Source organism: Lepidochelys kempii, chromosome 3 (assembly GCF_965140265.1).
Source record: "Lepidochelys kempii isolate rLepKem1 chromosome 3, rLepKem1.hap2, whole genome shotgun sequence".
Taxonomy (NCBI): domain Eukaryota; kingdom Metazoa; phylum Chordata; order Testudines; family Cheloniidae; genus Lepidochelys; species Lepidochelys kempii.
In genome coordinates, this window is record NC_133258.1 from 21687265 (window position 1) to 21701316 (window position 14052).

At 37.0% G+C, this 14052-nt stretch overlaps 1 protein-coding gene across 15 annotated transcripts in view; it reads left to right on the plus strand.

Annotated features, from left to right (window-relative positions):
* Positions 1-14052, plus strand: part of PUM2 (pumilio RNA binding family member 2) — a 108235-nt gene that overhangs the window by 76734 nt on the left and 17449 nt on the right. For 11 of the 15 annotated variants that reach the window (XM_073335922.1, XM_073335918.1, XM_073335926.1 and 8 more), the window contains 3 exons: positions 115-396; positions 5726-5962; positions 13165-13432. In XM_073335922.1, the coding sequence (XP_073192023.1) occupies positions 115-396; positions 5726-5962; positions 13165-13432 (787 nt within the window). The remainder of the gene's footprint in view (positions 1-114; positions 397-5725; positions 5963-13164; positions 13433-14052) is intronic. The other 4 variants (XM_073335923.1, XM_073335924.1, XM_073335925.1 and 1 more) reach the window with 2 other exon arrangements.

Genomic DNA, 14052 nt, shown 5'->3' on the forward strand with positions numbered 1-14052 from the left:
TATCTACTTCTTTGGGAGGGATCCATGAACATAAGATTAGATCTGAATAGTCCATTTGCAAGGTCAAAATGTTTTAGAGAGCCGTTATGATGATTGAAAACATGTGTCTTACAGCTGCAGCAGCTTCAGCTGGAGGAACAGCAAACAATCTCGCGGGAGCCACGAACGGTCTATTTCGGCCACTTGGTGCCCAACCACAACAGCCGCAGCAGCAAACAAATAGTAGTCTACAATCTAATTCATTTTATGGCAGTAACTCTTTGACCAATAACTCCCAGAGCAGTTCCCTTTTTTCACATGGTCCTGGCCAACCAGGAAGTACATCTCTTGGCTTTGGAAGTAGCAGCTCCTTAGGAGCAGCTATCGGCTCTGCACTTGGCGGATTTGGCTCATCAGGTAGGTTCTTTAACATAGTGAGGAGATTTTATGAGATTTGTGCTTTAAGGAAAAAATACATGCCTCTTGCTTCCACGCATATTTCCAGATAGAACTTGAAAAATAGGTTATTTAGGTTTAAAACAAAAATAGCCACATAATCTAGAGAGAAGAGCAAGAGTCTGTTTAATCCACTAGGCCTTCTGTATAAGAAGCAACTTGTTCTCTTAATAAATTAGTAATATAAAAAAATACACCTCAGTCAGAAACCTCTCAAAAAATTACTTTCCTATAATAAGCACTGTATACTAGTCTAGAATGTTCTTGTGTTTGTTTATTTTTAGAAAGCTGCTCAGGCAATACTGCATTTTGTGTTTTTAAAAATATTATAAAACCATTGATTAGCCCATCGCTTTTGAGGTGTAACTTGCTTTTTATGTCTTGAAGTTTTTTTTTAATTATTTTAGAACTATTGATTGAAATAGTATTTCACACTCACACACCAGATATGACCAAATGTTGTGCTCATCCTTACATGATATTTTAAAGGGCCTTAGGCTGTGATTCTGCAAAGACATACTCCAATTAGTAGTCTCATAGTCTTCATTTGGATTGCTCTGATAAGTATAGTTAAGCATGCCTGTAATTCTTGACAGGACTGTGGCCTTAATCATTATCATAGATGTCCCAAAATTGAATTGTCTATTTTGAAAAACACTATATGACACACAGCCATAATGTTCTTGATTTTTTTTAGTTGTAGTAGAAACTTGACATACTCTTTTTATTCACATAAGAGCACATGGAAAGGTAGCTTTTCCTGTTCAAATCACTTCTTCATCAACTCTACAAGCTGGAAACTCAACTCCTTTGTAGAAAATCTCTTCCTCAGCTATATACATCCATTAGTCATTAGTTACTTATGGCACAGGGTTGCTTACTAAGTTTATTTTAGTAACATCAGTAGAACACTCTAACAATTGCATGCACTTCTCAAATGAATAAATGTTGGGGCAAAATTTTGAGCTTACACACTTCAACGGTATTCTTTTAAGTATGGCATATATACAGGTTGTCTCAACATTGTTTTCCACTAAGGAATATGAATAACATTCATTGTGATAAAACTACTAAAGCCAGGAAATCTAGAATCAAAGCTTACAATCTGGCCTTTAATTATGCCAATTTTGGGGGAATTAAGAGCACCCAAATATGACCCCTTTCTTTAAAAACAAAAAACTAGAAGGGTATTCAGTTGTGTTCTCAAATGATCTCAAGCAGTGTTGATACAGATGGGCCTTAATTACAAAGTAATTGTGCATTCCCATTTCTAAACTTTTAAATGTAGATTTCTCTGCTGAACCACTCTGTAATCTTTCTGTGTACTGTTAAACAGCCCTGTTCTGCTCCAGATTTGGTTGCACTTTATTGGCTGATGAAGTGAATCGTATGTGTATATATATATATATATTTTTAATGTACAAGATATAAACCCTGTAGGAAATCTCTAAACATGTAGAATATTTTTAAATTCACAACTTGTTGAGCAGCAGCATCAAAAAGACAACCCCACAACTTAAATAAATGTCAACCACATATCGGCCCACCACTGAGGCAAAAATTACCCTTCCAGCATGTTTTGAAAGTCAACAGATTGAGCCCTCTGTCATATAGCAGTGGGTACCTTGGCTGCAGCCCCAAGATGCTGAAATCTCTCAATCATTACTCCAGCTGACTTTACTGACAGGTGAGCCCTTCATGAGGAAAGAAGCAGTCTGTGCTTTGTATTTTGAGAAGTGTAGTGGAACCCTTAGGATGAGTTGCTACCTAATATATTCAGGTGCCCTTGTGCCAAGTATAGTTCATACCTACCAAACCACGGCCTTTTTTAAAACCTATATAGTTGCTGATAAAAATACTAATTATAACAGCTTTGATAACTGAACTGTAGAACCCCTTCCTATGTAAAATGATGTTAATGCATACTTGCCACAAATTAAAGGGGAATTTGCTTAATAGTTGACTTGTCAGAGTACTGAGCTTCTCTCTCTGTCTCCACTCAGTGCCTTGCAAGACCTGGGTACTAATTAAATGGGAAGAATGAAGACTGACAGGCAAAAACATAGCTCTTTCCTGTAAAAATAAAAAAATTAACAATCTAATTAAGCACTCCAAAGTAAATCTGTGGTAAACCTAATATCCTAACTGACTGGCTGGGAAACAAAGTAGCGCAAACAGAGGCAGGCATGCTTGTGATGACTATGAATTGTACTACTCTGCTCTCGTATATAAATTACACACACAAACCTATATTAAAAGAACATTGTTAAGGATGCAAAGTCAAGCACTTAGTTAGGAAATGCTCAGTATTAAGGTTGCTTGTGCACCCTTAATTTGGCCCTCTTCTGCACATGCATTATGCTACATTTTTAATTACATGATTATGACCTATTTATTCCACAGGACCCCTACCTTATTCAGTTCACTAGATGGACCTGGTTTTGGGGATGAATCAGGATTGTATAGTGAAGGAAAGTCTGTACAACCCTTCTTCGTTTGTTGTAGAAGTTGGAAAATGTGTAGTGAGGCAGAGGAATGCAGGAAGAGAAAGCATGGTTTCATGGTGAAGGCAGTTGAATGCTGCCCTGGAGAATTGGGTTCTATTCCTGCATTTATCACAGAGATCCTGTGTGATACTGGGCAAGTTACTTAAATCAAACTTTTCAAAGGTGGTCATTAATTGTGTTCCTCAGTTTCTTGGTGCTGGATTTGAGACATTGGGTTCTGATTTGCAGAAATGCTGAGCACTCACAGTTGCAACTGAAGTCTATGGGGTAATACACCCACTCATCTCACAGAGCTATTGTGAAGATAAATTCATTAATTTTGTGAAGCACTCAGATCCTATAGTGAGAAGTGCCACAGAAAAATGGATGCGGAAATTGTGTTTAGTAAATAAGATATGGGATCACCTATTGAACAATAAGAGGAAAACAATATATTGAATAGCTACTCATTAAGACATCTCTATGCACTGAAAAAGGTAGTGGAAAAAATAGTATGTAATCATGTAATTAAAGATTGTATTGTAATGCGTACTCCCAAGGGGGCCAAATTAGGCAACCTTAATTCTGGCATTTCCTGACTTGTGAGTTCTTGCACTTGCAACCTTAATAACATTTTAATGTAGTTCTTTGTATGCAATTTCTTACTTTTTAAAAAGGTAAACTAAAAAACCAAAATGCAATCATATTGCATCAAGTAGACACCCATATCGTTCATCAGCAGGGTTGGTACCTTTAGACCCATTCTCCGCTCCTCACACTTCTCGTCCCAGGTTTCTTAATCTTCCCCCCCAGCTCCTTATATCCAGTCTCCTTACCTAGCTAGGCCCAGTCCCATTCTGTGCCCTCCCCTCCTCCCCCCCTTTCCCCTAGCTCCTTGTCTGATATGTCTCTGTCCCTGGGCTTCTTTTCTAGTGTCAGTGTTTTGTGTCTGCCCCCCAGTTCCTTGTCCCAGTCTCCACGTTGGCATCTCCTCTGATCTCCAGCCTCCTTTGATTCTTTCTCCTTGCCCAGTGAGTTCCCAGTCCAAGCCTTCTTGTCCCATTCAGTGCCTGGGCCCATCAGCAGGAGACAATAAGAGCGCAGAAAAGAGAGTCTCCAGACTGTCAGTTCTGGTGTTCAGCCCAGGCACAGCATGCAACAGCCTAGAGCTGAAGTTGCGTGGAAAGTCCTGCTTGGTCTTGGGGGAGGGGATATGCCTAGTGTAGACTTTTTGGAGATTTTAGCTGATACTCTAGTCTCTACTGAGCATATGCAAACTATTTTTTTCCCCAAAGGCTTATAACTTGAACAAATCTGGACAGTTTTTACAGGGACAACAAGGCTCATCCCTGACACAAAGACCACCCTCAGCCAAATTTAAAGTTTCTGCCCCAAACCTTGGGGATACGAGAGCTTCTTAAAAGTTGCCAGAATTTAACATAAATAAAGCATATTCTTCACTAACCCCAGTCTCTCTGAAATGGCTGAACTGTTCTGAATGAAATTTTCCAAAAAATTCAGCTTGAGGCAGGAATGCAGCAAGGAAAATTTCAGCCCAAATGGTTAAAGTTTGGTAAACTTAAAAGCAACTGAAAATCAGGATCTTGTAGTAATAATAATACATGGTGCTTCCAGTCCTAGGAATTGATGGGCAACCTTAATAGTTTGCAGTGCTACCTGCCCCACCTATTATTTTTATATTTATACATGTCAGAGCTTAAAACTGTCAGCTTTGATCCTGTCCTTTTTAAACTGACATAAAAATCAATTTGCCAAACTGAGTTCAAGATGTGCTCATTACTTTTGGAAGTGCAGCAGCATTAGTTACGTTCACCAGTGTGCTAGAAATGTTCCAAAATTAAAACAAGAACTCTGTTTTAACATTTCACTATTACATAACATTACAGAATATTTTAGTTTGTAAAATGGTGATTTATATGTATCCCTTCATTTATCCTAGAATGGTCATCAGCCTGCTGATACTACTGGGCAATATACCAGTCCTTCACTAATACAATTTAGCCTAAGCTTCTAGTCCGTAATTTACTTTCAAGCAATACCACAATAGCGTTTAAAGCTGTTCCCAGTTCCTCCCCTTATTTTGTTTATCCCACCCTGTGCTCTGCTTCTCCTCTTTTCAGCTTATGATCCTTTATGATCTTCCTCCAAAATATTCTCTCTTTGAAAACCAACAACTCTCTCAGAGAATTTGAAAACTGACTCTAGCAGAATTACTTTCTTAGAATGGCCAGTTGGTTTCCACAGTTCTAAGAGGTGTCTGACAAAGAAGAGAAGTTCAGTAGCAGCTGGGGCAAAAGTGAAGGAGATTCATTATTTTATTTTCTCAGCTTTTAAGCAAATACCTTTATTTTATCCAGCCTGTTTCCTGAAACCAAGTGGCACCAACTTGAATTATTTCCTGTGGGGAATTTTTTTTGCAGATATTAGTGGCAATACTTTCAGCACCACTGAACCATATAAAGCATAGTGTAGGAAATTTCTGACTGCTGGTCCCAAAGCCTGAAGTGAGGACACTAAAACATAGTACTACAATATACCAGTAAAAAGTCTGAAGTGAAATGTCAAAAGATTTGGGCATTGAGTAAAATACTTCCTTATCTGTGGTATGTTTATACCCGTTTGTGATTTATTCAAAAGCATGTACGGTTATCACAGTAATTGTCTTTATCATAACAATTGTTATAGTTATTGTGATCACATCTGTTATTGCCCAGCTGTAGTTGGGGATAGGTTTTATTCAGTTGACACTGTATGTAATTAGGGTTTTTTTATTTCTTCTTCAGTTGGCAGTTCTGCAAGTAGTAGTGCCACAAGGAGAGATTCTCTATCTACTAGTTCTGACTTGTACAAAAGATCTAGTAGCAGCCTAGCACCCATAGGGCAGCCATTTTACAATAGTCTGGGATTTTCCTCCTCTCCAAGTCCAATAGGCATGCCTCTGCCAAGCCAAACTCCAGGACATTCACTTACGCCACCGCCATCACTTTCATCACATGGATCCTCATCCAGTTTGCATTTAGGTAAAAACAAAACAAAACCCTTTTTGTTTGTATGTGTCTATGTATTTCTATATGTGTAAAATATTGTACGTTGCATAAAAGATGTCACACTATCTTTGCTGTCCAACAGTTTTTAATTAGAGGGCCCAGTCCTGAAAGTTGCAGAGTGCACTCAAGCTCTCATTGATGTGACAGTGGAGAGCACACAGCATTTTGCAGTCTGGAGCCAACAATTGATTTTCTACCACTCTTCAGATTTGAAAAGTAGAAAGAAAGGTCTGATGCCCAGTAAGACAACTCAATTTTTGTAGTATATATTCCTTTCTACTATGTTCAACAGGCAAAAGTGTATTATTCTTATTTGTGATTTGTGTACTATTTATATTTATAAAGGACCCTTTAATATGAGGAAATGTATTGTTTGATAGTGAAATAACTTTCACTATCACCTGATATAGCTAATGTTAGGAGAAAAACTTGAGCAAAGCTCACAATATTGAATGTATTGAAGGATCATCTTGAATCAATTAGTCTGCTGTCTTGAGGTCAGCTACTTTGCCAGGACATCAAGGATTATCACCAAGCAGATGAAGAAAATCAAGTGGCTATAGATCCATAATGCATTCTTTCTGTGGTGCCCCTCTGTATTATTTTCAAATTCTTTGTTAACAATAGTTCTAGAAATATTTGATCCAGTAAGAATATGTGTGGTGGCTTGATCTTAAAACACAAACACCACACTCACCCAAACCCACAAACAGGTATATTTGTGGAAGATCCTGTGTTTAATTCAGGGTTACTTCATAAAACCTTTTCCCCTTTTTTGCTGTAAATTTTTGTGGTTTTCTACATTTGGATGCATGATTGCACATAACTATTAGAATGGTTTCAGAGGAACAGCCGTGTTAGTCTGTATTCGCAAAAAGAAAAGGAGTACTTGTGGCACCTTAGAGACTAACCAATTTATTTGAGCATGAGCTTTCGTGAGCTACAGCTCACTTCATCAGATGTTTACCGTGGAAACTGCAGCAGACTTTATATACACACAGAAATCATGAAACAATACCTCCTCCCACCCCACTGCCCTGCTATTACCATCTGATGAAGTGAGCTGTAGCTCACGAAAGCTCATGCTCAAATAAATTGGTTAGTCTCTAAGGTGCCACAAGTACTCCTTTTCTTTTAACTATTAGAATGAATTTCACTTGGCCCCATTGACTACTGTACACAGTCGTCCATCCATGCAGACGGTAGACAATTTAATCCCTGTACACTTTTATGTTTTGGTACAAAGTAAAACAGAAAGATTTGTGAACTGAAGTTCTAGGGAAATAGAAATTTCTTGAAGCAAGAAATGTTTAAGTGGTATATGTATTCATGTTAAGCATAATTGAAATATACAATACATTTACAATTTAGTGTCCCCCTTTAGTATGACTTTATGGTTATATCCTGACTTTTCTAAATAAAAAATGAGTAAGGGGACATTTTAGCACACTTGATTTTTTTTTAACCTTTTTTCCTTTTTTATGTCTATAAAGTGCACCTTTTGGGCTGAGATCAAGCACGGAAAGTTTCAGCCCAAATGGAAGCTTTTCAGAAAATTGTATCTGACAATGGTGTTATCAAGGAAACCATTTTGCAGTTTTTAACTAGAGCTTTCACTAATAATGAAAGCTATAATTTAAATCCAAAATTTGAGGAGCATTATTTATATATGTAAATTTGATATCTGTATGTTTAGTGAACTGTGTTAAATAACAGGAGCCTTTCCAGTTTTGAGAAAATATATAAGTGCCATCAGTATCGAGGATTACACCTGTCATCAAAATTGTGTTAAACACAGGATTTAAACAGTTTAGATTGTCTGCCTGACAATGTGGGCTAAGCACAATTGTTTGTTAAAATAGCGTTCTGGATTAATGGCTAAATAGTATGTAGAGACCATAAAGTTATATTCTGAAAAGTGACTTTATAAAATGGACCATGAGATTCCATGCTTACTTTGTCTCAAACATTTCCAGTTCAGATACGATCAGTTTACATGTAAAATTGTTTTTCTGTCCTGCAAAATCAGCTTAAAATCTGAAAATCATTGTGTTCTTTTTAGCGCTCATAATTAACAGTAATGAAGATTCAGTTACACTGCTGCAGTCCGATTGTCTCTAATGGCATTGCACAAACATAAAGGGGGCCCTGCAATTGAAATTTAGTTACCTGTTCTATTGATTTTTCTCTTGGAAAGCTATGTTGACTCAGTAGTGCTGTCAGGTACAAAAAGTAGCAAAAGTTGTTACTGAAGTAAACAGATATGTCTCAATACAAATAGAAAGCAGATTTAAGGAAGAAGTCATTCTTACTTTTCATGTTTCAGAGTAGAACAATACTTTAAGGCTGTGTTTGCACTGCAGTTTTCATCTGTATTTTGATAATGCCTGTCAAACACAGTTCTAATCCCCCTTTGGATCTGGTGTTGAAGCCATTTGTCCTGCCTGCTGGTATGGACAGGATTAACTACACTTAACTCCTGTTCTCTTAAAATGGTGGTTGGGACTCAGTTGATCCTGTCCACACCACTGCAACCGTGGGTGGAAACATACATGGTTCATACTTTTTCAGACCCTGCTGCAAATTATAATGTTGACACAGCCTAAACAACCAACTGCTCCTTTGCAAGAAATTAATGCTATTTTAAAATCTTCAATCTCCTGCCACCAACTCCTTTCTTTCCCACTTGACAAAGTGTGAGCTCACTTCAGTTATTTTAGTCATTTGTCCCATATTGTCAAGCCATCACAGTACAAGCTGGTTGCTTGTAACAGCTCCTTTCTAATAGCCAATCTCAGTAGAAAGGCTGTGAATTGACTGATGCAGGACACTGAACTATTCTTTCACTCACAGTGATAAAACTGTGAGCCCAACTGGTTTTAAGCCATGTTTAAAACACTGGGACTACTTTTGTTTTAAGTATTCTAGACCAGAGCAGAGTTTTGAAGCTATGCTTTGTCCATGTGGTCCAGGCAAAGCTTCTTAGCCTGAACTGCTGATGCTGTTTCATCTTTACCATAGAAGTGGCCTTAAGAATTGGTCAGTCTGTTTGAGAGTTGAGGCCCACTGTCAGGCCATGTGGGGTACTGTGTAGCGCCTTGACTGCAGAGGACTTCTGTAAACCAGGCATCATAAGCACTGAATTCATTTCTGAAATATAGACAAAATAAATTATGAAAAACCTGTATATACTTGAGTCCTTTACATTTTCACTTGAGCGGATGAAAAATAGAGCTGACCTCCTCTTACCTGAGGATCAGCTGGGGCTGTTCCCTTATTACAAAAAAAAAAACAAGAAAAAAACCCCTGTGTTAAATAATTAAATGTACTGTATTTTTATGTTAGAAAGTAAGATTGTTAACCACACTTAAACACAACAGCTGTTGTATGGCAGAGCAGTTTTACTTCGTGGGGAGAAATTCTTGAACAAATAATTTAATAAGTATTAACTACTCTCTTGATATCTAAAGGAATTGGAGAGACTGGACTTTTAAAATATTCTTTTTTCATTTTTTTCCTGTTTCATGAAATAATGTGTACTATCTAAGTTAGATAGTAGTAGTTTACTTAATATTCATAGGACTGTTTAAAATTTGTATTGGCCCAATTATTATTTTACCATATTGAAGATCTCCCTTATGTAAAATCAGAGGTGATAACAAAAAAATGTATTCTTTGTTACCATATTAGGCATACTGTGCCCTTGATCTCCTGTTCTAACAGATGATATCCTGTTAGATTCACTTCTTGTTAATCGTTCAGTCTCTAAACTTCACCTGGGAGATTAGTCGGCAAATTTTTGTAGCTAGTGCTTTGAAAGCTAGTCATTGTCCAATCCATTTAATGAATAGAGCAATGCATTATGTATCAGTTGGCCAATTCATTTAAAAGAATTGGCCTACTTGACCTCTGTTTTGGTATTGGAATCTGTAAAATAAACATGGTTTTTGAATTTTTGTAGAACAAACCTGACATAGTAAGGTAACCAGAAGGACTTTAGTAACTAGCTCTCAGTTTTGAAGAATTTACAGTGCTATAAACAATAAATTTTTGTGAGGAGAATAACTGAAAGGTGTCCTGGACTATAATAATAGCTGGGATGCACTTCTGCGGTTGGTATTGGTTGGATTTTATTTTTTGTGCACTAAGAATGTCTGAGTAGAATAGATGAGAGAAGTACAAAGCTGAGCAATCTTTGTATCTGTTCCAACACAATGAGCAAGAATATATAGTTATACAATAAATATCCATGACTCCTTTTATTTTAGGGTTTTTCATTTGCAGTCTATTCCCTTTATTATTAAGCTAGAACGCTCCTTCTGATGTAATACTTCATTATAATAGCAAAGCTAACCACCTCATCAACCAATCAGTATGCCCCAATATTTTATTTTAACTTTGCAGTAACTCCTAGCAAAGAAAAAATAGTGCTACAGAAGTTTGACAAATTCTCCATGCTGATCAACTATCAAGGGAAGGAGATATGTCTTCCCCCATACCAAGTTGTGCTATGATCTTGTGGTATGTCAGAAGCTAAACATAGCTAGGATAATTCTTGAATAGAATGCCCTAGCCTCTGTTTGCCAGAACCTGAGAATGGGCGACAGGGGATGGATCACTTGATGATTACCTGTTCCATTCATTCCCTCTGGGGTACCTGGCATTGGCCACTGTCGAAAGACAGGATGCTGGGCTAGATGGACCTTTGGTCTGACCCAGTAAGGGCCATTCTTATGTTCTCAAGACATTATTTCAGCAGAGTTTTGAGTTGGTAATTCAGTGGGTGTTACTGTTTCCTATGAGTTAGTATATACTTACGTTTACAATATTAAAAATAAAACAAATTGTTTCCAGAGACAATTCTCCAAATAAAATTTGATTGTAAAGTACTTTGAGATCCTTAAGGATGAAATTTTGCTATATAAATTTAGTAATACACTTGTGTTAGACAACTTACCCAAAAAGTTAAACAAACAGAAAAATTGTCATACCTAGATTATGCTCTCATGGGCCCTGTTTTTCAAAAGTATGTGTTTTAAATTATTCCTAATTCACACATACAATTCCATCTTTGTGTGCGTGCGCTAATTAGAGCCATAAAATACAGGAGCATTTACTCAAAACTATCCTGTTACTTTACAGAGAATAGTTGTGTAATGAAGTAACATGAATTTTAAATCCTGCCAGTCTTATTATGGAGGCAACATTGTAGTAAAGCTGCACTCACATCGCTGTTAAACCAACTTTGCTGAAATCTTGTGGCATTAGATTTACTCCACTATTCTTAAACTAATGATGAGATTGAGTCTTGTATTGTAAATACTTAGAGCTGAAAAGGATAACATTTAAAAGCATGATTTTTTCAATCCTTAGCTGTTTTTAAAAAAGAAAAGTCTCACTGCATAAACTTTCCCTGCATCCATCTTGACCTATAGAACAATAATAATGTACCCTTTACATTATTATCATCATCATCTGTGAGCCCATTTCTGGAAATACTGATAATAGAAGTCATATAAATGGTAGCTGTAGGATGTGGATTTTGCAGGTAAATTCATAACAATAAAGTAGTCGATTTTTAACAAAAAAAAAAAACACCTTGAGACTAGAGCACTTTTTTATATCATTTTGAGATGCTATATATCAAATTAGGGACCTAAACTACTTATTCCTTTAAATATTTACTTTACAATTAGTATTACTTACCTTTTGTTTCCCTTTTTAGCTCATTGTGATATCCAATGTAATGTAAATGACTCCGGATATACTAATATATCTCAATCTTTTGCATACAGCTTCAGTAACTCAGCTGGCCATTCAGAAAAGACTCTGGGAGACTTCATAAATGTTTACCAGGCCATTGTAATAATTTGGTTGCCTGGTCTAGTAGATTGGTCAGAAAAATATTACCAAACAAAGGCTTGGTTATGGCTTTAGAGGACACGGTCAATTTGAATTTTTTTTTTTAAATCGGTTTCCTGATAGAACACCCTTCTTTACAGCACATACTGAAATTCCTTTTAAAAAATAAGTGATTTTTGGGTTGGAAGTGGGGGGGTTATTGCTCTCCTGTGATGCTAATAAGGGTCTGAGATAGTGTCTCCCTCTCTAACTCCAGGGAAAACATTGAAAGTTATGTAGCTCCCCCCCTCCCTACCCCCATTTTTTTTTTAGTGTATGTCAGTATAGTAGGTACAAGATTTTCAAGTCAAAATGTGACTTTCATTATTTATTATTTGTATTAAAGTAGCAGTATCCCTTTTATGTATCATAAAGTAGCAGTTAAAATATATGTTGTTTGGTATTATGGTGATAATATGCTGGGTGCAGCATGGAAGATGATGCTGATGGGTTTGTGAGGTGAAGACAGTTGGATAGCTGTAGGTGAAAATACTGGCAAAGCGTGAAACAGGTGCTACACACAGCAAGATCAGTTCATATATAAGAAGGGAGGGGCAGAGGAATATGGAGCTTTCAAGGTGCTGAGGAGAAGCTGAGATTTGGTATGATAGAGGATTGGCAGCCAGCGGAGGGATTACCATTTCTAAATGAACTTCAGTTTAACTAACCCTAAAACAAAGATATTTCAAGCAGAACCATTTTAATGTTCTATCTTAAAAAAATTTTCACTTACATATAGTGCTTGCAAAGCCTGGGATGCTGATGTCTTCTGTTTTCCCCACAGAACAGGTACAGCATGGGCAATGGCGGCACAAGGGCCCCAAAATGCCTTGCCACTTTGCCATAACTGACTACAGTAGCACTATAGAGGATAAAGGATAGTTGAATTTCTATGGCCTATTCAGATCTTTGGCCAACCATGAGATAGTGCCACTTGTGAAGTGGAATCCTGCCCAGGGGTCATTGGGCTGAGACCACCCAATTCTAAAGTTTCTGTACGTTTGTCTAGATACACAGCACTTCATGTGTTGTATAAGATTTTCAGTGAAAGTTATTCTACCTCCTCCCCTTCACTTTAAAAAACAAAAAGGTGGTGTGGGGGGTGTGCTTTATTTCTTTTATGAATATAACCAACTATGTCATCTCAGTTGAGGTGACTGAATAGTAAAAAGACAATTTTTCTTTTTCTTTAAAACATACACAGTTTTAGTACAGTTCTTATTGTTGCTTACTTTCTTTAAAGCTTGTGTACTGATAAAGCTGCTTCATTGTAGGAGGGCTGACAAATGGTAGTGGTCGCTATATCTCTGCAGCACCCGGAGCAGAAGCAAAGTATCGCAGTGCCACGAGTACCTCCAGTCTTTTTAGCTCCAGCAGCCAACTCTTCCCTCCTTCACGTCTTCGTTATAGTAGGTCTGATATTATGCCCTCTGGACGCAGTAGGTTGCTGGAAGATTTCAGAAATAATCGCTTCCCTAACCTTCAACTAAGAGACCTTGTTGGACATATAGTTGAATTTTCTCAAGACCAGCATGGTTCGAGGTAAATGTTGTAGTGAAGCTTATAATTGAAGTAATAACATTTATAAATTGAGTTAAAGCATTTCATTTTTAATGTGGATTTGTGGTTGCCCCACAGTGAAGCATCTATCATTTTTACAGCAACAGTTTTTAGAATAGAGCTACATTTAAGTAATGCAGAAAGTCTTACACTAGCCTCCCTTCATACCAGGAAGATTTTCACCATACATTATGTAAGGAGCTAAATGTACAATTCTTAAGTAAAAATATTTTCAATATAGAATCAGTCTTTCTAAACTTCAGGAGTTCTCTGAAGTATCAGAAAGACCTTGGTAAAAGACTGGAATCTGGAATCAAATACATTTTTCAGTAGTACCACAGCAGCTGCTTAACTGTCATTTTGTCTGCCATAGGTAGGGTAACAAATTGCTAGAAGAATTAGTCAAGAGCGATTTACCCTTCAGCCATTTTTTTTATTGGAACTTTAATCATCAGTGTTGTTCTGAAATACGTCTATATTTATATTTTAAAAACTATTAATGAAAGTATTCCTTCTAAATATAGTCTAATTAAATGTCCTGACTTTAGTGATTTGATTTCTCATCAAAATAAATGTTGTGATTCATAGCAGTTGAGGTTTTC